At 44.3% G+C, this 23,884-nt stretch overlaps 1 protein-coding gene across 5 annotated transcripts in view; it reads left to right on the top strand.

The window, feature by feature from the left end:
• The window catches only part of meis2a (Meis homeobox 2a), a 79,117-nt gene that overhangs the window by 24,050 nt on the left and 31,183 nt on the right, over window positions 1-23,884 (top strand). For 4 of the 5 annotated variants that reach the window (XM_085391031.1, XM_085391033.1, XM_085391034.1 and 1 more), the window contains exon 9: window positions 9,607-9,752. In XM_085391031.1, the coding sequence (XP_085247157.1) occupies window positions 9,607-9,752 (146 nt within the window). The remainder of the gene's footprint in view (window positions 1-9,606; window positions 9,753-23,884) is intronic. The other variant, XM_085391032.1, reaches the window with a different exon arrangement.

Below are 23,884 nucleotides of genomic sequence, written 5' to 3'. Positions count from 1 at the left end.
GTTGATGCCTTTCTTATTACTATTACTGAACAAAGGAAAACATTACTGTTGAAAAGTATATGTAGGTTGGGTTTTTTTTGTTTGTTTGTTTGTTTGTTTTCTCGGGGGGGGGGGGGGTTCTTAAAAAAAACAGTAATTGGCTCTTATTCTGTCTTTACACGCAGCTAACATCACGTAGACTGTGATGAAGTGCGACTTTTGGTGGGTCAGCGTTGCAGATTGGCACCAATTTGAAGTGGCTTTGCAATTTGTATTTTTCACTGCCGTAATAGGCTCCTCTCTCAACCATCGTACCATCGCAATTTCCACTTCCAACAGCTGTCAAGCCCCTAAAATCAAAATTAGCGCCATGGAATTGGGCCTTAATGAAATGACCTGCTGGATTTACCTTAAGGAGCAGGGCGGACAGTCAGTACTAGCCTCGTCAAAACCCTCTCTGCGCGTGCTGCGGTCCCATTAACAAAAGGAAATAGTCTGTAAATGTATTAAGCACTACTTCCATTTTCTAATTATCTTTCCCTCCTCCCTACATAATTCATTCAGTCATTCATTAGTTCTTAATATTAAAAAAAAGGATTCTGTCTGTTCTTTTTTCGTGAGATCACCAATTATTTGTCACTATTTATTACGCCGTTGTCTGGGGGGAGGGGGTCTATATTTTATGTTCCACCACAGCATCTGTCTGTATGAGTTTCAAATTGAAAATCTAGCATTATTCATATAAAATTTGCAAAAAATAAAGAATAAAAAAAGGCTCTGAAACTACCCCCCTCCCCCTCCCCACCTTTGCTTCCTATAGGATGAGGTGAATGTGTGCCAAGGCCCAGTGGAGGACACTAGGCCCTGGTTATTGACTTGTAAAGAAGCCGTTAGGTGAGGGGTCTTGACAAGACATGAGCGGCTGAGTCTCTTGTAAAGCTGTATCTGATTTCTCTGCTAGTTGACTCCCCGGAGAGATCCGTTCTACCCTCTGTTGATCACACTCTCACTCACAGCTGTATGGAAAATGCAGCGATGAAAAAAAAAAAATGAAAGAGTAGTTTTGTGAAAAAACGAAAAAGTGAAAAACAAAACAAAAAAATACTTACATTCAGTATGCCACGAGTGCCTCGCTCGGTGAGAGTGAGAGCCAAGGAAGGAGGGCAAATGAACCTAAGTAATCAATAGACAGGTGTTGTCTCTCAGTACGGCACAAGATAACTCTCAAATTAACGTTTTGGTGAGCTGTGTAATATATACTTGTCTGTAAGGGCATCTGCATTTGTGTTGGTGTGATTGGATAATAACAAGAGTGAAGTATCAGCAAGAGGCAGACAAAGCAAGTATCAACTTAGCGAGATCTTCACTCCACAAAGATCTGACTAATTTATGAGGGTAAACTGCTCTGACAGAAAGAGAGATGCAGGTGAAGGGAGGAAGTTTTCATTGGCTCTCTAGAGCAGGCCAACCCAAAACCCTGGAGGGATCTCTCTCGGTTTGAACTTTATCAGGGGCTACGCTTAATCAATATACTATCGGAAAAAGAATTAATTACTAAAGCAGAATAAAACAGCTGCATTTTAAACCAAGGATTCATCAATTCTGTAATCTCTTGGTTACAGCTCAGGTGTCAGGAGGATCATTTCAGCTCCATGTAATGAGGAACTGTGGGAGTTTACCCCAGCCCTGTGCTGCTCTCCTCCTCCTCCACCTTTCTCTTTCTGACCCCTCCTTCCAACCAAAATGCTTCCTTATTACCCCGTTCCTTACCTTCTCAGCTCTTTGTCATTTACCTACAATATTCATCTCACTCCTTTCTCCCTGCCCTTAATACACTGACTGTATTGCACTCTTTTATACCCCCACCCCTACCCCACTACATTCCCTTCCCACCAAATTCCTGTCTTTGCAGGGATGGGACGAAAGGGTATTAAATTTGAAATCTCTGGTGCGAAAGCCGACTAGAACGGGACATTCCCGCTGTTGCAGCCATCAAGCCGGACATTCCTCTACTAAGACTGAGACACCACTGGTATTGTGAAATGGGGAGGGGGGAATAAGAGATGGGAGAAGTTGGTGTAAGACTTGAAAAACAGCATACCACATTCTTGTTGTATATTTTAAAAAATATATTTTTGGTGTATAACATTAGAATAAAAATCAAAGGAGAAGGTGAATTAGAATGAAATGAATGGTGTATGGAAAGAGGAGCCATGCAGGAAGTATCCCCTGTTTCAAAATAATCTTGGCAGCTCTGCCGTCGCTGCCACTGACATCCACCCATCGCAGCCCTTGACCCTGGTCCAAAGCCTGTAAACGGACTGTCCTTGACTCCCCATAATGGGAGATTTCAAGGCAGGTTGAGAAGGGGTTATGGGTGATGAATTGGGTTTTTAGTGAGCTCATTAGGAAGCCAAACAGAGTTTAGACTGTCGGAGCGGAGCAACAGTGCAGTAATCAGTTCTGCTCGCTTTGTTCCCTGCCTCCAGGACATTTGTGTGGAAAAAAAAAGAGAGCGAGGAGGAAAGAAAAAAAAACTTGGCATTTGGCTGATGAGAGGGCTGCTGAGCAGAGGCTGCAATCTGATGGTTGACTTGTTGATTTATAAACCTTTTAATTCATTTACTCTACCAACCCCTCCACCCTCCATCCCCACCCCCAGCTCTATATAGACAAGCCCCCCCCCCCCAATCTTTGTTGAACTCTTTGATGCCACTGTCCATCAGGTGTGGCAAGGACTTGACCTCCTCTTCAGCTTAAAAACAGCAAGTCTGTTTGGTTTTAAGTTGTAATTGAGGGTAGAGAATCATTGCTTATGCTGTTATCATGCATTGCCTGAAACGATGTAAGCTGCTCTGAATGAAAAACAAAAAGAAAGGAAGAAAGAAAAACACTCAGTTAAATTGGCAACCAGCATACAGCTGCTCTTTGCGGTTTATGTAGAAGACTTTGATATACAATAGTTCCTAGAGGGGATTAGAAATCTATTTACTAGCATTTACTCATTTACTCTTTACTAGCAGATAGAGCCATATGAAGTATCGGCACTGTCTCCACCTCCTTTTTTCATTTTGCTCTTTCTCATTTTTTCCCCTGCTTTTAAATTTTTTTAATTCCAAAATAGAGCAAGTTAGTAATTTTTTTAGGAAGCATATGTGTGAGGGCACCTCATTTTACTACTGTTCATGTTTGTTTCTATTCACTGTACCCTAATTACTTTTGGTAAACACTTCTTCTTTAATATTTAATGCTGCATCAAATCTTGAGATGCAGGTATGCTTCTCTGGGTGCATCCTATTGTATAAATGATAAATTATTGAGCACTGTCAATATATACAATCCCAAGACTAACAATAGCTTCAGTGTATCATAATAAGAGAAGAAGATAAGACAGAAGCAGTCTGGTTAGACATAAGCGAGAATTGGACTCATGCAGTGGCAGGTTTGTAAATTTGTTTATGAAGAAACGAGTGATGAACCGAGATTACCTGTGAGACCAATTAGCCCCATTCAAGTCAGAATGTAAGGGAAGAGCAGCAGCAGTTTCTTCTGCAGTGTTAGAGTGCAGGGGGGAGCAGGGTGGAGTTGTCAGAGAAGCAGAGAGTGTGAAATATCTGGTGGAGGCCCAAAGCCCTTCATTAGCCACTGATCCCTGTCTGCTGAGTGAGGGGCAGTCATGGGCATCACAACTCCCTTTTAGTCCCCCCCCCAAAAAAAAGCAGGGTGAGGGGGTGGAGGGTAGATCCCCCCCATCCCCTGCAATTTAGCCCTTTGCCATTCATGCAAATTGGGTCTTGACATCTGCAACAGCCTGCCTCCTTTCTTTTATACATCTTTATTCCATCTCTTTTCTTCGGATCTTTTTTCCTCCTCAAAGCCCCATTTGGATGGCAGAGCCTCGTCGCAGCTGACATGCGTTCTTTTATATATAACTCACATCTATGTAAAGGCAGCATGTTTGCTGTGTGTTCATATAGACATAAATATGCAGAGAACTTGAAGAGTTTAGGAGGGAGGCCTAATTTGTTTGTATGATTCTCAGTCCCGGTTTATGAGGGAAAAAGTTAATTGTTGTTGCAGGTATCAGGTTGTATTGTACATTCTCAACAGATTGGAATTTTATGAAATGATAAAAAACTGTTGGAAGCAGCGAATATAGACAAAAAAAAAAAAGCTGTAATCAGGCAGCTTGGCCCACCTCCTACCTCTTGCTTCTGGACAAACTATGATTCCTTGGCTACAGAAGTAAGGCTGAAAAGGCTTTGGAATGGCTTTGCTACAGCCCATATTTTGGGTTAAAAGGTAAAATAGTCTAACTGGCTTTTAAAAACAAGTTTTACCTCCCAACCTACCCCCCCCCTCCCCCCCTTTCAGCCTTCACCCTCTATGGTAGGGATGTGCAGAGTAGGGTCAACTCTCTGCCTATGAGAGGAGAGAGTCCTTCTATCGGTGGAGAGGCGATAGTTATCTCCAGCATTCCAGGGATGACAGAGAGATATCTGCCTGATGGCAGTGTTAGGGGGCTTAGAGAAGGGGGCAGAGATGGGAGGGAGGGGAAGAGGTACAGGAGTTGTTGAGCAACCGCTCCCTGACATCCCTCCTCCCGCCCCCACCTCCCTCCTTCCTTCTCTCCATGCCTTTCTTACTGCCTGACTGCCTCGCTTCCCCACACATAGAAAAAAAAAACATCTAATTAGAAGCTCTTATTCCACTTCATTTAAGGGAACACTTAATGATGTGTTTTTCAGGGGAGACAACTACACATTATTTCTCATGCAAAAAGAACCACTCAGTTGTAGCCCCCAGGATGCAGATACAGCTGTGTTTGAGATGGAGGTTTGTCCTCATTTCTCTGGGGTGTCATGGCTGTTGGAGAAGAAGAGAGGGGAAAAATGGTAGTGCTTTCTAATTCACCTTTAGCCAGTGTCCTGGCAGTAACGGGGGGTGGTAAAGAGGAGGCGGATGGTGACATCTGAGTTTGGCAGGGGGACTTGCTGAAGGAGAGAGTTTGTTGTAATTGCTCTGACAGGTTTTAAGGCTGTTAATGACTCCGGCCTGAGCGCTACCAATTTGTCAGCATGCTTGCTGTTTACTAAGCTGTTGTTTTATGGTCCAGTGCAAGGGCTGCTGCTTGTTTAAGCACAGATCAGGAAATAATCAGCGTAAAACACTGGCTGCAGTGGTGCAGCCACACTAAAACAGTTCAGTTTAGAGCCCTCATCTACTGTATGGATCTGAATGAGTGCAGTAAACCATATGGCGTCTGTGGTGTGTGGTCACATGAAGACACAAATTCACAGATGCTTTACTTTTATCTAAAAGTTGGAAGTTTGAGTGTGTGTGTTTAACCGGTATGGCAATCGTGTTTTACTTGTTAGCACTTGCGTTGTGTTTCACATGAATGTAAACCATATTGCTAGCTTGCAGTTATAGCAAGATGATCTGTAATCCCTAGTCGGCACAGAGAAGCAGAGAAATAGCCATTCCACTAGTGTGAATAGAGCTTCTATGTGTTTGTGTATGTGCCTATGTGAGAGATTGTGTGTGCGTCAAGAGCATGTGGTCCCAGAGCCAGCAAAGACCCCTCCGTAAATCCAGAGTAAATAAAAGGGGTAACCAGACGGACAAAAGAGGAGCCCCCACTGCTTCTCTCATTCGCTGCCATTTGGGGGACTGAATGTGCTAAACGCCGCTTATGTTGGCTGAAAAGTTGAGGAGAAAAAGGGGGAAAAGGGAGGCTCTAAATCCCCCTTCTTCTTTTCACTTCATTCTCTGCGGCCAAGCCTGCATGGATAGAGGTGATGGTAATAGGAGGGTGTTGGAGGGAGAGGTGTAGGGCCCGGTCACTATGGTGTGCTAAGACCAGCGAAGCTCCTAAAGCAGCAAAACTCCAAGCTTCTGGTATCCATCTGCTCCTCTTTCCATCTAACTCTCCTCATGAGTTTTTCTCTTCCCCCCCTTTTTTTGGGTGAGCTTGGGTGAACACGCTTCACTAGTTTGGGCTGACAGGGGGCGTGGGGGGTCTGTTGTAATTAGTCACTTTAACCACAGCTTCCATAAGCCACTGCTTCTACACTCTTGCTTCATTACCCTGAAATAAACGCCCAGACTTCCTAGTGCAAAATCACTGCACAGCCTTTACAATGATACACACACACAACATCTAAAGCTTGTCTAGAGGCTCCACGGTATTATTATTAATGGTATATGGACCACTCTGGAGTGTTATGTGATAACTAAACATGGCTGGATTTGAATGTGTTTTCCAGCTATTGACAAGTCATTATTTATTCACGCATATGAAAACGGCAAAGCAGCAGAGGGAGGGCATTCTTGTTATACTGATAGCTGCAGTATATGTTACTCATGGTCATATACACAAGACAGACTCGACCTTAGTGGGTCCCTAAGGGGCAGGATACCTACTAGACACAATACAACTTTTGCTCTAAAGTCATTAAAAGTCCACTGAAGTCTGCCCTATTCTAAGCAGAGACTGTAGGACACTTTGTACTTTACAATTTTCGATGCAAGAAATCCTGAAGTGACCCTGAATGTGCCAGCATTAGATAAGCCAAGTTGCAGTGTGTTTACAGTCCTATCCCGACCCGTTAATGAGCTCAGCCCTGAGACCAATTTACTCACAAGGAGATATATCTGAATGCATTTTTAATAACCACCCACTGGTGATGAGAGAGGGAATGTGTGCGAGCGTGATGTGCTTTGGACTTGTGCTTGTTTGTTTGCTAGTGCGCTCACTCATTCACTCTCTCGCCCTGATCGCGTCCGGTCATTGTCTTCCATCTTGCCTGATTACACCTTCTCCACTTGCGTGCATCTGAAAATCTGCACAGAAACTTTCATTGCAGACACTTTAAGTCAAGATCTTGATAGCGTGAGCGAGGGAAAAGGAGGGAGGAGGAAAGGTTGAGGGAAGACAGAGAGAGAGTGGGAGAGAGAGAGAGAGAGAGGGGGGGGGGGGCTGTCTTTTTTCTGTCTCCAAGGGCGCTGCTTTTCCAAAAGTGCCTGGGGCTACACTCCAGCACCTCAGCTCCCCTAGGCCTTTCGACTGCCTCCTAATAGCCAACCCCCATCTGTGTCACATGGCCAGATGATGGGACACTCATCCCCCTGCTCTGCACTTTTTTTTTCTTTCCTGATTTTTTTTTCAGAGTGCACATCCACACAGGTTAGAATGGCAGAGTTGCCAGGGAACAGTCAGAAGCCATTAGCGTTTGGGACAATTTGCCCTGCAGCGTTCCTTCTCTCGCTCATAAGAAAGGAGTGGGGGTGGATGCAAAGCACCAGCCCTCCTTTAGATGTAATGAGGTTGTGCAAGTTGGATCTTCTTTATTCTATTTCTACTCCTTTTTTTTCTTGCGTCTTCTTGTTTCTCTTCTTTCTTTGCTCTTTCTTTTCATGTTCTGTCCACATTTGATTTTTCTTTATTCTTTATTTACTGTGTGCACATTTTCACATATTTGAAGTCATACAAAAGCTGTACACAGTTTGTATTTAAACTGTACACAGAATGAATGCTCGAATGCCACATGCCTGATCTGTGGACACATGTCAGCATCCGTGCACATGTAAGAGAGAGAGGAGCTGAAAAGCACCGGAGTCTGGTTTCATCCTTGCGGGCTAGGGCAGGAGGCAGCGAGCATGCTGGGTAATGAAGTGACAGGTCAGTCTGTAAATACGCACGGGTCGCTCTGGCCCTGGCCGGGGGGGAGGCTATCGCATTGCAGTGAAAATGGAAACGTCAATAAAATTAATCTGCCAGCCTTTTGGCCACTGTGTGGTTCTATTGGATGAGCCTGACTGCTCACAGCAGGAGAGGGATTTGGAGAGTAGCTCGAAAATCAACACAAAACCTAGCGGCATACAAACAAACAGCAAACTGTGTATCAACATTATTCAGTGAAGCTCAAAAGCAGTGAAACAAAAGGGAGTTGGTTAAAATTCACAGCTCACTAGTTGTGTTTTTATTGAAGTTTGGAAGCAAACTCAGGGAGTTAGACTTAGCTTCCGTCTGGGTCACATTTCTCAGGAAGCCCCTCACAGTCAGGGTAGGGCTATGGCCAGACCAAAGTTTATTGTTTTAAGCTTTCCTGAACAAGGATTCGTACTTAGTCTGGGATTTATGGCATTTGCCACTAATGAATGCCCATTCTACAATTACAACACCCCTAGCCTGTGTCCCCGTTCCCATGTGTCCTTCAGAAGGACTGTTGCTTCTTTAACTTCACACAGGGAGCGCAAAGTCGGCACTTCTCTGTTTTCCTCTTTCGTGTGGCTCTCCACTAATGATCTGGAAGGAAAACACTGTGCAAGACAGAGAAGAAAAAGAGAGGCAAAAACAAGGGGAAGAAAAAAAACTGGGAAAAGTAGTTAGTGCGGGCCCCCGCTGTCCTTGTATTCTTCATTTATTTTGCATTAGATTACGCCACTAGTCATATCCTTTTTCTTTCCCCCTTTTTAATGTTATTAGTTCAAATATTTATGCGAGATTAAGGCTTGTATAGGTGGCTGTGATTGATGCCTCTCCAAAAACAGGAGGACATATGAGTCTGAATTTTGAGAATGTCAGGGTCCTTCTCTTCCTTAGTGGAGGAGTTTTTCAGATACATAATTTAGATGCCCTCAAGGAAGGCTTTCAAGGCATTTGTGCCCGGGGGCAAGAAAAAATAACTATGACTGTTAAAAGTAAATCATTTTTGCTAATGCACAATTAATGCCGAGGAAGACGAACAAGGAAAAGGCAAGGGACAAAGATGGAAACTTCAATTTAAAGGAGAAATCGTGCCCGGGTATGTGCACGCTTCCCTTGTGAAATCAAACGCTGATGGACATTAATGCAGGCAAAGCCGCCGCTGGCCGGTCATGCTAATCTCGTGGCGGAAGCTTGGGGGTGGGGTTGTTCAGGGTTTCGGGAAGCCGATGAAGAGTCCATTATGTGCATCGAAGTGCAACAATGAACCACCCCAAATAACATTTACTTCCACGCACTTTAACTGGATGTCCTAAATTCATGAATTTCTGTGTGTTACAGTACATATCTGCATAACTCCATCCTGTCCCCTTTGGCCCTCATCAAAAGATGGGAAAAAATGCTCTACATTATGTCAAGCATGCAAATTTAATTGAATTAATGACATGAGTCCATGTCTCTTCTGTACTTGAAGGCTCTGTGTCCATTTTTTTTCTTTCCATCTCCTCCTACTGTAAAAATGGAATGAGGAACCCAGTGTTTCAGCGTCCAACCATAACATTAGAGTCATTAACCCCTATTCCCCTCCCGTGCTCTGGGGTATAGAGCAGCTCTGCGAGGCTTCCATGTAAACCTCTCAGTCTCTGTACAGCCCTTCGTCTAAGGCCATCTAAATCCCCCTACCTCCATATATTCACTACACAACACTGGCTTTGCTGTGGAAATTCGTTTGGCCTTAGTGCAGCACTTTCCAGTTCTTTCAAAGTTATCTGTGGTATTTGTCCTTTTATCCATCTTTCATGAGCCTTAAACTCAGCTTTGACTGTATACCTCTGTTCCATTTTTTTTGCTATTGTATTCTGAGCCTGTGGTGTGGTCGGGGATGTTATTTAACCCTGGGTTTGGTTTCTGTCCAGGAGATGGCTTAGACAACAGCGTTGCATCGCCTGGCACAGGGGATGACGATGATCCAGACAAGGATAAGAAGAGGCAGAAAAAGCGTGGCATTTTCCCTAAGGTGGCCACAAACATCATGAGGGCGTGGCTGTTCCAGCATCTCACGGTAAGCACAACCATTATAATTTGGAGATATGTCTATATTATTTAAAAAAAAAAACACACAACAAACCAAATAAACATTTAGAGACACTCACATTCAAGACACATACTCACACGCACCTGTCACACAGTAGCTACTGAGGCAGTGGGGAGAGAGTGATGGTGCTGCTGCGATGCTCACTTGTCAGCCACCTGTCAAAGGGACACAGTGACCAGGTCAATCTAATCAGTTTGGGCTGTTTACTCTGCTCAGCACACTTTCTGTAAAAAAAAAAAAGAAAGAAAGAAAGAAAGAAAGAAAGAAAGAAAGAAAGAAAGAAAGAAAGAAAGAAAGAAAAGACCCAGCAATCCAAGACATTTATTCTAGTACGAGATGCACTGCAGCTCTGGCCTGAACAAGCAGCATGATAAAAAAAACAACTGGGGAATAAAAGAGAACGACTGTGACTGTGTAGCTGTGTAAAGAAGTAGGATGTGGAATTGAAGGCCTCTTTACATAATCAGTCTTTCTGTGGAATAAGGGAACCTTAATCTACTTATCTCTCGATAAAATTGACATGTGTTAGTTTATTTCTTCTCCATAGCTCCATAGGAAAGTGTTTACCGTACAATTCTGTCAGAAATCTCTGACAATGACTGATCAGAGTCTTGGATCATATGTCTAAATGTCACAGTAATTTAAATGTAAACTGTAAAATCACAACCGTTATTTTCCCGTGAGTATGTTTCTTAGTGAAACGGGGTGGTCCACATGTCCCCTCTCCCTTTCTAATGTCAGGACATTATCAGAACATCAGGCTGTATTGATTTTGCAACACAGGTCAGATTTCAGAAGGAGGTGGCGACGCCGGGACACATAAGCTGCTTGAGGCTGCGGTTCCCCGTTCCAGGGATGGATGGACGGACAGTTTAGGGGGATGGGGAAAATAAAAAAAAGAAATGAGAGAGAGAATGTGAAAGTAAAGGAGCCTTAGTTTAGAGTCTTTTAGAACATCCGCACATTTAAGAGGGTCATGTGCCCTTTGTGCACTCTGTAGCCCCCACCACCACCACAGTGCCCACTCCCAGCTCAAAGCCCCGTACCCTGATTACCTAACCAAAAGCCCAAGTAATAAGCAGCCAGCAAATACAGCCTAATTGAAAGGGCTGTAAATCCATTACATATTGGTCAGGGATAATCAGGAGTGCTTTAATCACTTTTATCTATTCAGGAGCAGTGAAGCTGCAACAGCAAAGCCCTGAGCCTCGCAGGCCTTAGCGGCTCCACCACGCCAGTCTGCACGCTTATTATTCTCATCATTATCAAAATGACTTCACAGCTGTTCGCGGCTCCCATCGCTCTCTGACTGGAGACCTCTCACCAAATGCTACAGACCAGGCTTCAATCAGACATTAAACTTTTGAGTACCACTAACTGTTAGTTGAAAGAAAAATGTTCAAATACTGTTAAGATTACCTGTTTTTTTGTGTGTCATTAAAACACAACAAAATAACAAATTATATACACAGGCTTTATGGTAAGGCTAGAAATTCTCTCAAGATTGGTCATTTTTCCTGATGAAAGCCCCATACAGCTTCTGCACAGACCTTTTGGAAGAGTCCCTGCCAATTATCTTTAGAATTGTTTTAAATTTGAATTGAAATAGCGGTGAGCAAAGGAGGGGCACATTTTTTCAGAACGCTGGTTAATTCAGACCCTCTTTTTTCCCCTTTCCCTCTCACCCCTTTATCACAAACCCTGCTTGTAGATGTTATCCAATCTTTATTTGTTTCTTTTGTGCAAAGCCTTGGCCAGTCTTGTACAAATAATAATCCCTCCCTTTTAACCTGCCTTCATTTCTCTGCTGAGGAAGACGGCTAATTGAATTATCCCCCTTCTCTTCTCACCATCCACTTCTCCCACCCATAAACTCTCTCGCTCTTTTTCTCTTGCTCACACACACATACACACACACAAACACACACACTCACACCCATTAACCATTCTTCTTTCTTTTAATTTGTTAAGCAAATGTATTTGCCATAGCTGGATGCATTTGTGCAAAGGTGAATTCTTGGGGACTTTGGCCCCTGAATGGCCTATAGCGGCATTCTGCCATTCACGCATTCATTAACTGAGGGGTGAGGAGTGAAAGGAGCGGGCTTGTATTTTCTCAAACTGAGGGGCCAGCATGGAGCTCCTCTTCCATGAGCCGCAGGGGTCTCTCTACATATGTTCTCAACATCCAGCCATTGTCACATCTTCTGAAAAGCTCAAAAGGACAGGACCCCCTTCAAACACAAAAAAACAACACAGGCCAGTAGTAACAACTGTTGGCTTTTAGATTCAGTATAACAAAATTGCCCTTTGCCTCTCCCCTCCCACCCTCCCTTGCTTTACTCTGACCTCACACTCTCATGGGAGAACTCACAAGATTGTTTCCTTCATGATGGTCATATATAGCAAGTAACCTCACTTGAAGTCATATTTACCGCTAATCTCAGTATGCCAATTTCCCAGGCAAGGGGAAAGTACAGTTTTTGCACCATATTGATCTCAGAGACAGTTCTTCACAATTGCACAATCAGAGAAGGCGGCGATAACCCTGATCTCTTTCATGTCGAGGCCATATGCGTATTGACTGCAGAGCTGGCAACCTTAAATGCTCCATATGCAATTGGCAGAGTGTTGAACAGATCAGCTGGTGTTAGCTGGCAGAAGAGGGTCAGACTGTCTCTCCACTCCCTTCTTCTATCTTCCCTCCCACTCTTTTTCTCTAATACCCCCCCCTCCCTCACCATGAGGTTCTGGATGTCTTCCAGCCACATTAGGGGAAGGGAAATCCCAGACTGTTGGTATAAGCTTTTCAATACTACAGGGAGATTATGTTATCAGAAAGGTAAACTTCACTGTTAGGGGTAAAATGTTCTGCTGCACTTCAGAAGCATGGACCACAGAATTCAGGATAGGAAGAGAGAGTCAGATAAGTAGCTAGAGAAAGATTTCAGAGAACGTGTCAGATTTGTAAAATTGCAGTGATGGGAGTTTTTTCCTACCTTTGCAAAAGTAATGCCCTTTTGTGCTCAGCAAAAGCAAACTTTAAATTTTACAATTAGCCCCTTGGCGCCCCTGGTCTTCCTTCTTTCTCAACCCCTGCTAACCCCCCGCTAACCCTTACTAACCCCTGTAAAGACAAGGGTTGGCCTAGCAATGAAAACAGGAAGCACTCAGATGCAAAGATACCTCTCTGGGCTCTGGCCTTGTCTTTTTGACTAGTGTAAAGTCTCCAACACCTATGAAAATAAATAAGGAACCTCAGGAGCAATCGGGGCCAAATTGAAAGTTTTCCTTAAGTGTGTGCACTCAAACAAGGGAGTGAGGGATCGTAGGAGAGAGGGAGAGCGGTCAGTCAGACGAGCAAGTAGGTAGCCAACTAGAGCATCAAGCGTCTCAAGTTCTGCGCTGGGCCACCCTTTGGCCTGGGTGTTTTGGGAAATGCTGTTAAGCTGCTAAGCCAGGTGTATTGGTCCCCTGGGCTCCTTGAAAGGGAAGTGATATATCCTTTAGTCATTTAGAGAGTCCTTGGACTGTGAAGTAGAACTAAATGTTCAGCTCTGAAATGTTTATGTATGGGTAGATGGTATTTAAATGTAGCTATTAGTATAATTGGCTTTTATCATCCTAAATGTAACACCAGTACAAGTATTGACTAATGAGCTATGTTTTGACTGAAAAGTGAAATGTACCTATGAGAACAGTAAAGATACCAGTGCAGATAACACAGGTGTTCACCAGAGCGAGGAGCGTCTTAGAGTTAAGAGCATTGTGCTGAAAACATCATTAGGTACACTAGTGACAGTAGCTATCCCCCCTGCCCCACCCACACATGCGCACACTCCCGATCCAAGCCCAACATAGCATTAGTCTCCATGACGACAGGGTGTCATCGTCAGGTCGAGCCCTCCTATGGGAGCTACTCTCTCTGCCACCCTTTATAGACGCACATAAAAGAGGCGGCTAGGGTCATTCACAAGACATGGATGCAGGCACGTCCAAACCTGGCAACGGATGTTTGTTCCATACGATAAACAAGTGTACAAGTCCATTCCTCAAAAAGAGAGGACATGTTGTTTGAGTAGACTAAACAGTCAGCCCTGTAGTATCCCCAGTTTTGTTTAAGCTCCTCTAGTCCTTCTAATCCTTGTGTGTTGTTCCAGTACAAGCAGCATTTAGCTGGTGCAGACACACATCTGCAAACAGTTTGAAACAGCCCTTCCTCCTTTTACATCGAACTGCCAAAAGCTATTTATTCCATATTTGTTGGTGCCTACTTTTTCTTTCCCATACACATGGCACAGTACTTTTTTTTCAATAAACAAATAGTCGACTTACCTATAATTTCATTTAACTGAGCGGTTCAATAAAAAAAATAATAATTGTGTTTGATAATAGATCAGACAAAAAAGTTTTACGTTGAAAATATTATTCAAAGTAACTTTAGCCTCTTTTTGTTGACTGCAAAACATAAAAATCTGTTTGCTTGTCCATCTCTCTAGGTTGTTGATAGTTTGGATGAACAAAGGAGAGGCAGGGGTTGGCTTTAGGGGTAAGAGCAGGGGGTGTAAGGAGGGGACTCCTAAGGGTCACAGAGGTGGACGCCTGGAGGAGGCCCACACACTAATCTGTCATGTGCTTGTTTGCCTCAGGAGCTCAAAAGTCAGTCCTCCAGTCACCCGTAGCAACCCGGGCGACAATTTGGTTCACTGCCACTGCCCGAATGTGTGATCATCAGTGGAAAACGCAGGAAAAAGAGTCATCACATGGTTACTTTTGTGACAAGACCCACTGCTCCCTGTGTGTTTGCAAAACAGATGTTAGTGACAATATGACAGGATAGTTTGGTGATGTTTGGCACAGGGGTAATTGAAAGTCATTGATAATGAGTGTGGAAGAGACCTTTGGGGGGGGTGGGGGTGGGGGGTTCGAGGTTTGGTGCCTAGCTATTGTCTAGCCTCTGTGTTCTAATGCTGGCTGCTCAGCGACCCTGGAAAACAGACACAAGCCACCTCAGTCTGCCATCTGTTCTTCCCCAGCCAGTACACCACAGAGGGCCTAACGCAGCAGTGGCAGACCCTCACAGAGAAATTAGGCTTATTTTACTCAAGAATGTTAATCTGCAAAGAAGAAAACAGAATGAGTAAATGAGTAAAATAAATCAAGTTTTTGTTTTCATTGCAGAGCAACTATGGCATTGTTTTCAAATGCTAGTGTGTCACAGCTCTTATGACTGACAAAAGCTTTGTTTACAGTGCTTTGGCATAAATGGTAGGTGTTTCTAGAGATTTAGTGCTGTATTAGAATGTAATAAACCCTAATTCGTTTCATGCTCCAACATCAGACCTTTACACTTTGCCCTCTAATCCAGATCTGTCACAGTTCCACTTCAAAGCCAACTAACCCCACTTGGAATCTACTGACATATAAAGCGTGGCACATTAGCCTCGCGTTCACTATACGCTGAAAAAAATTGTTGGCATGTTTTTTTGTAGTTTTTTCCCCCCCCTCTTAATCCCATAGCTTGCTTATTCTCAAAATGAGCATCATATTATATTGTGTATCTTTTAACGCTGGGATACCTGCACAAACACACCACTTCTCCTCCTCCGTTTTTCCTCTCATTTCCATCCCTTCCAGTTAATTTTCACTCCTGCTGCTTGCATCTTAATGCAGGTTGTTTAATGAAGTAGCAGAAATGAGTGCTTTCGCTGAGGGACTGTTTACGGTACATTCCCACTGCATGGAGGTGATTAAGTTGCGTGAAATTCCACGGTGTTTGCAAAAGAAAAAAGAGAGAGCAACCTACAAATTATCCTCCAGCAAAAATAAAATAATAATAGTAATAATAACACGTTTCACGAAAGGTGATATTATATGCATTTCTTTAAATAATGGTTTTAAATAAGGTGTCCCGGGCGAAGAGCTCCAGCACAGCATGACTTTGACTGGCCCCTGTGGAGGTGACTGCACATGCCCTGACCACAGCAGACTACAAACAGAACTCAGCCTGTCAAGGCTGCTCAGATTTATAAACTTACAGCTCACAACAGTTGAGAGACTTCCAAGAACACACGTGCAGAGAAAGGAGGATGCTTCTTTACGTCTGTGTGCTCCACTGAGAATTGACCCCAGTTCAGTAACGTTTCCCTGCCTTCAGCACTGCTGTCCATTTCTTATGTAGTAATAACACTGATCCAAGCTAGGACCTGGCTGAGCCAGCTCAGCGGGACATGGGACAGAATGACATCATATGCAGTGAGGGAGCCCAGCGTCTGCGATAGTGAACATGCCCCTGGTTAAAAAACAAGGTTATTAAGATGGTCGGAGCTGATTGTGTAGGATTTTCCTCCCTTTGACACTTTTCGGGTTATCTTATTCAAAACAAAATATATAAGAGGATTTTGGTTTGACGTCTTAAAACTAGTTCCCTTAAATTACCCCTTACCCTTCCAGAATATCCACCCGGGAGGCTGGTCTCATTGCCCCCGCGGTTGATTGCAGGGTTGTGGCAAGAGCTGTTAGAGCAGTGGCGGCTGCTTGCTGGGGACCATGGAGGCCAATGAGATTCTGCTGCAGGCCTCCAAGCTGCCCCACTATTGCTTTGATATTCATCTCACACCAAGAGGAGAAAATGCAAAAGGAAAAAGGAGCAGCACAGGCATGGAAATGGCAAGCCGGGCTAAAAAATGGGAGGGAGGCAAGGAAAGAGAGATGGATGGAGGCACGGAGTATAAATCAAAAACAGACTATGAGTTTCACTGTTTGGTTTGTCATGGGAGCCTAGCTGCACCAAATCCCACTCCTGCCATTTTGTGTGATTTTTCTCCCCTCCCGTCCAACTCTTCTCAAATGCATGCTTTTGTTTTGCCCGGCTCTTAGTCCAGGGGTAGGCAGTGGGATTCCTGCACAGTGGGGTCCTTATAACTGGGAGCCATGCCTCTTGTTCTCACCTCTTCCCCCCACTTCCTCACCTTTTCATTTTCCCCCATTGATATCCTATCTCTATTCCCTCTCTGAACATATGGACTGTTTTTTTTTTTTTTAAGAGAGAGCTCAGTCCACATCAAAGACCCAGGCTGAGCAGGTCAATTTGTTGCTCCTTTCCCCGACTCTTCCCCCTCCACTAGCCACAGTAGACCTTCCCTGCACTGCAATCATTTACCCAGAATGCTTCATTGCTCAAGCATTTCTGCTCAGCGCTTATACCGAGCCATGTGTTGTGTCTGCTCTCCACACAGAGCAGATGTAGTTCACTCCAGAACTCTGGATTTCTCTGTAGCCAAGTCCCTCCAAGATCATGTAAGGCTGAGCAAATGAGCATGTGTGATAGATAACAGTCTCTCTATCAAAAGTAGGCTTTATCACACACTGATAAGAAAAAGCAGATGGATAGAGGAAGAAGAGAACCAATGAAAAATCACATAGGAAAAAAACCCCCCAAATATATAAATCCAAATCTAAGCAGAACAGGCCTTGGCTCCAGATGTGAATCTCTCTTAATATTGATCTTGGGGAAAGCCAGTCCCCTACATCCCCAGGGCTGCACCAACTGACACACAAAGCACCTCTCTAAAGCCAATAAACCCGCTTGTACAATTATTTAGATAAAGAGGGTAACAACAGGAGTATATGCCTCCCAAACCAGCACCTCCTCCTTGGCTCTCATGCTCCTTCTCCAACTCCTCCTTTTCCTCTTTCTTCTCCAGCAATAGGATGAAGAAATGTAAAAGAGTGCAAGTGTGTGTGCGTGTGTGGAGGGGGCAAATGTGTAATTAGCCACACATTTCTGAATCCTCCTTAATGTTCATTACTGAAACCAGGGGCAATTACAAGTTCAAAGAGGTTTAGGGCACCCGCAGCCTGCATAATCAGTCACAAATTAGGCACCGCTCATTTGTCATAGCACAGCATGCACACTTTTACATGCACACAGAAACACACATGCATGCATATTGTCAGAGTTGAGTCATAGATAGGCTCACAGGCATCAATTTCCACAGAGGCACAAATCTCAGCTACCCGAAGGCAGTAAGTTAGGCTGCCCAATCCTCTTATGCTCTGAAGCTTTGTTGTCTTTACACAACAGCAAACACCACTGACACCTTCACCCTAACTTGCTTTACGTTACACTGTATCCTGCTTGCAATCATCCTCTTATAAGCGTCCTGTTTGCATCTACAATCCCTCCCACCACCTGTCCTATCTTGTCTCCCTTTTACAGCTTTTTTTTTTAAACGGCTGTTTTCGTCTGTGTCAGTCTCTACCCACCTGGCTGCGTCTCTGCAACACGTGACAGTGTGCGTTTCATGTCTGTCCCCGGAGGTGTATCTCAGTTACCTCTGGGGCTGGGTCACAATAGCTAATCCTGTCTTCAGGTGGCTGTTTAGCACACTGAGAGGAGAGCTCGCAGAACCGGAGGTGAGCTCCTGTTACAGGACTCCCTGACCAGGGGTCACCTCCAACACTGTCAGAATGCGCACTGATACATGCACAAACAGACATGCACTCGTATACTGGCAGATGCATGCACACAGGCATACTTACAATCTAGAATACACACACACATTGAGCCTGCTTATCTAGCCCAGGTGGTTCAACCTTCATCTCCCCTCTTTCTTGTTCTTCTTTATCTTCCTACTGTAATACCATTCATCTAGTCTTTCCGTGACTTCTCTCATTCCCAGATCACTCTGAGTCTTGTTCACATTAGGATTCCCTGATATGATCTCCATGAAGACTTGCTCGAGTGCCCATGCGTTGCCTGTCCAGCCCGACAAGCTGCTCTCACACAGGGGCACAGTTAGGTCTCTAGTGAATTGAATGGAGTCCTATCATGTGTGGCTCTGCCTCAGCATAGTAGGAGAGAGAACTCATTTTTCACTGAGGGAATGACATCCATCTCAGCAGCCAAACGCTGGCTGTTTCATTAAGTAACCCATCCAGGCAGACAGATGTGTTCACCACACAGCCATGTTTGCCTATGCAAGAGCGTGTATTAACCCACAATCCTAGAGATTAATAGGGTACCAGCCCCTTTCCATTGATTATCTCCATGCCATTTTCCCCTCCTTTTCTTGGCTAGATATTAAAAACTAATGAAGCCTATTGAAATCAGGAACCGCAAGTCTCTTCACGGATCATTTTAAGTTATTTGGACTCAAACAGAGAAGGATCTCTTTAAGGCACAGTTTGAGTCGAATTAAGAAAATAAATGTGGAGAGCAGTGTTGAAGAAACAAGAGGGAAAAAAGAGGGGAGAGTGTGACTGTAAAAAGATGTGTGTTTAAGAAACGACAACTCCACTCCGACACATGGAGCGGAGACATGGCAGATGTTTGCAATTCCAGAAGATAGCAAAGCATTCCTAGTGTTAGAGCCATGTCCTAATTGCCATAATGGAGGTGGTAAGCACTGACAGTAATGGAATCGTGGGGATCTATCCCCAGCAACCTGAATTAGGGGCTGCCTGGCAGATCCACTTCAAGATGGCCTGTGTGGCTTTTATGTCAAGATGACTTGTTTTCACTGATCCCATTCTCATCCTTGCCATGGTCTTAGAACTTGAAGTCTTTGGGTTGGGGTTGGTAGAAGGTGGTGCAGAGATGAGGGTGTGAAGTAGATCAGTATGAAAGATTGGGCCAGTGAGTGAGGAAAGAGTTAACAGCGTCTATGTGATGGGCTCACCTCTGCACCAGGCCTGTTGAAAGGCGGCGGGGTGCTGTCGGGGAAAATGACTTCCTGAGACATTACCATCAATCACCAGACAGGTCAGGCCCCCCAATCCCGCCATGAGGATGGAAGAGAGAAGAGGGGGATGGGGATGTAGGATTAGACTAGAGGGGACGAAAACAGGGAAGAAGACCGTTGAGGAACAGACTATTAACAATCTCTTCCTCTCGCTGTTGGACTGTTTTATATCCTTCTCTTCCTCTGCCTATCTGTCTCTTCATGTCTTTCTCTGTTTCTATTTTCCGGTCCTCCATAAAACGGCTACTGCTGGTCAGAGTCCTCTCCTCAGCTCAATTGCATCATTAATTATTCCACAGGCAGTGGGCTAGAAGCAAATCTAAAGAGAGGAAGAGAAATAGAGAGTGAGCAAGAGTTAGATGGGGAGATGGGGGACAGCTGTCTAACACCCCCAGTTGGTCTCGGTCTCACTCTCTGTCTCTGTCTCTCTCTCTCTCTTTCCGCAAATGAAGGATGGGAGAGGGGAGGGGCTTGGGTTACCTCAGTGAGCGGTTGTGTTACATTCCTGAGAAGGGAGGTGGGGTTGGGAGGGGGGTTCAACGAGTTGTTGAAAAGAACACAGTCGCTTGTCAACAGCCTCAGAGCTGAGGAGCCATGATGCCTTGCATCAGGCCTGCAGGTCAGTGACCTTCTGTTGTGCCCAGATAGAGAGAGGTAGGGGAAAACAGTGAAAAGAAAAAAACAAAACAACCGCATGGATGGTATGTGTCACTGCTTGTCTGTGACAGAGGTCAGTGAAAAGTCTGAAAATTTCCTAAGCCTTCTCTTTGCATCCTCAGCCACATACCACTGTACGTGTGCAGTGCCTGAGTGCCTGCGGATTATCCTTCTTCAAAGTACTAATAGAATAGAAGGGAGAGAAGAGGCAGACGGAAAAGGAAAGAGAAAACGGCAAGCGCTGGCAGTCGTGCTAAAATGGCCCATTAGATTTAAGGAGTAAAAGTTCATCAGCTTTATTAATGGGAAGGTATATAAATGAAGTATGAATTACCTGACTTTTATGGAGTGGCGAGAGTGAAACTAGAGTGTCTTATGATATAATGTTTTAGTGAGCTGTTCTGAGCGCTCTGATGAGCAGGCTGCAGAGAGGAGGAGGGTGAGGAAAGAAAGAGTGGAGAGAGGGAGAGAGAAAGTGTGCTGGGGTCCCCTGAGTCCAGCGACTGGAAGGTTGCCTGATTGTTGCAAACATGTATAGCTGATCTGGTTAACTTGGAGACATGACCTATTCTATGGAAGAATTTCCTGCACAAAAACCTTCAGTTAAACATGTCTGCATATGCACATTTCTAAACATGCATGCATGCAAACATGCAATAAATGCATAAGACATAAGCATAAGGACAAACACATATGCCAACACACACACAGACACACATGCTCCCCAGCATCCTGTAATAAGCAGTAAGCTGAGCTAGCTGATGGTCATCCTCCCATGGGGCTGCTGGGTGGCTGCCAACTTCCTGCCTGCTTTGTCAGTGGATAAAGCGGCTAACAAACGAGAGGGCTGTAGCTAGGCAGGCCAGCCAGGGCAAAGGTCACCTCGGCCTGCGGGCAGGATTGAGCCTAAGAGCACTACAAGCAGGGAGAAAATGGGATGGAAGAATGCACCTAAAGATTGGCTGCTATTGACCAGACTAAAAGCAACACAAGCCTCTTCTCTTCTCTTCTCTTCTCTTCTCTTCTCTTCTCTTCTCTTCTCTTCTCTTCTCTTCTCTTCTCTTCTCTTCTCTTCTCTTCTCCTCTTGGCAGCACTTCATAAAGGCATTTTAACTCCTGTCACATGCCGACCCTCCTTTGAGAAACATTAAGAAAGTGAAAGATCCTGAGGGCATTTGTCAGTCCACACAGCCCCATGCAGCCAGCCGCCCCTGGGTGTTGAGCAATGACAGGAGATATCTCCTTGACTCATACACTCCTAGATGAAAGGGGAGCTCAGAAGACTTGCATTTCTGAAAGGCAAAAATTGTAGTCAGTAAAAGAGAACAGACACAACAGGTAGGGGCAGGGTGGTGACTGATCAGAGCTTGGCTGACTTTGTTCCCTGGAAGTACTTGTGATCTCAGATGAATGCACCTATGCTTACTAGCGGCTATGTTCGTCCGGCTCACTGACAGAGATGTGATCTGAAGTGTCTTCCTGCCATGGACCTTCTTTTACTGGCAGAGGGTAGAGAAAAAGGGAGGCAGAGAAGGAAAAGAGATAAAATGTTTCTTTCCACCCCAGCTGTCCATTTGGAGGGGGAGAAAATTTGACATGGTTGACTTGAACACATTTAGCATCATTAGCAAACAGGAAGTGTCCCCCGCAGCTGTTTTTTGGTAGGGGAGGGGTTGTTTCTGACTGCAATGTAATGGACAAATGTTACCAACCGTGTTTGCCTTTGATTCTTGACCTGAAAACAAAAATTGACATTACAAATGTCCTATGATATCTTCCAAATTGGCTTGACATTCCACAGTGGGCCCTGGGGGTTTCTTGTTTGTCCTCTGTAAGTGGTTGTGCTCTCGTTGTTGTGTCCTGAGGCTTACTATTAGAACGCACTGGCCTTTCTCTTGAGAATGTGGAGTCTTAAAGAAACAGAGGGAGAGAGTAGAAAGAGAGAGGGATAGAGCTAAAGGAGGTGCTGGATGTGTATTTGAATACTTATTCTCATTAAGTTAATTCACAGTGAAAGGGAGATCCGTCAAGTGGAAACTCTCAGAAGCTTCTATTTGAAGAGCGAACACCCCCCCCCCCCTTTTTTTCTGTAGCTCAATCTGTCCATCTTACCAAATGAATCTGTTTCTATTTCAATTGAAGATCAGCCCCACTTTACTTTGACTTAGGAAGTTAAACAAAGTGTAAGGAACATAATAGAGTAAGAGGGTAAACGTAGAGCGACTCTGTATGTTAATATTAAGTACTTTTTCCAACAAGCTCTTAGTTGTAAGTGCTTTACTGTCTTGACACCAGCCCCTGTTTTCCTGACATTTCTATGGGATGGTTTCCAACACTCTGTATTCCTGTAGTATACATTCGTCTGAAATGTACTTTGATACAATGTATTTTTAATTGATTACAAATTACTTTTTAAATCAGTTGCTCATAGTTTCTAAAAAAAATGTCATGTTTCAGCCCCAGAAAACGACTGCTTCCTTTGTAGCATGTGCACACTGCGTGTTACTAAACCAGTGCCGATGTTTATTCAGAGATTCACGTTGCCATGACTTTGTGACTGGCAACAATAACGCGTGGTGCGAATATTGAGCTGTCTCATGCAGGCAAAGTGACTGGATCGACTGCTATGACCAACCCAGCAAACCTCTAATGATCTCTTCATAGGTTTGAAAAGTACCGTGCAAAGGCAAAACACCAGTCATTTCACAATTTAACAAGCAACATCATAGCACAAAATGGAACAGGAGAGTCATTACTAAGAATTATTTTTTTAAAAATCCACCAAAGGTTGGAAAATGTATACCAATAAAGTTTTAATAGGAACAAATCCCTCTGTAGGATGATCCTTTGGCTCGGCTGTAGTCATTGCAAGAACATGTTTTAAAGATTTCTTGAGAGCAAGTAGTGAGCGTGGCTGTGTGTTGACATCATGCAAGCTAGAAAGGAGAGCAGAACAGAGCTGGGTGCCCCTGAGCAGGCAGTTACCACAACAAAGCCAGCAGCCTGGACTGAAAAACCAGGCCAAATTCCTGCCCTCTAGGACCTGGCTTAAAGCTTGAGCGGAAACTTTGAAAAAGGGGGACGAGACGAGATGAGAGGAAAGGAGAAGCGATGAGGTGAACTAAAGAGGGTACGAGATGAGGGCAAAGGGGTTAGTGAGTATAGCAAGAGAAGTATTGCTGTTGGGACCTATAGAGTACAGTGGGAGAAGGAGAGATTGAAGGAAACAAGAGAGAGATAGAAAACCAGGGCCCACACTGCAAGGATGGAAGGATCGCGTTCCTCCTCTTGAAAGCACAGGGGCAGCCATGCGGTGAAAAAATAAGCCATGATCTCAATCTGATGATTAGACAGGCGCATTTCTGTGTTATGTCTCCCGGCCACAAGTGGACCGGGGTCTGCAACACAGCACACATGCAGTTTGTAGATATAACTGTTGGCAACGACTAATAGATTTGTGGTTGAGCTCAACAGAAACTCATCTGGGAGTTTCATTTTGATTTCTGTGTACATAATGAGCAGGGGTTTTTTTTATTTATTTTTTAAAAACATTTTTATCTCCTCTATTGGATAAAATGATATCTTTCATTTCATTATGCATGATAGAATTTGGAGGTGTTACCCTAAAACATCGCAGTCTTTTTGTTGGTCGATCGCTAAGTCTGGAGGTGCATTGGGATTGTGTGGGAGTGATTG

This window comes from Rhamphochromis longiceps, linkage group LG19 (genome assembly GCF_057381845.1).
Source record: "Rhamphochromis longiceps isolate RC_006_pf linkage group LG19, R_longiceps_female_GT1.1, whole genome shotgun sequence".
In the NCBI taxonomy this organism is placed as follows: domain Eukaryota; kingdom Metazoa; phylum Chordata; class Actinopteri; order Cichliformes; family Cichlidae; genus Rhamphochromis; species Rhamphochromis longiceps.
This window is presented reverse-complemented; position numbering and strand designations above follow the sequence as displayed.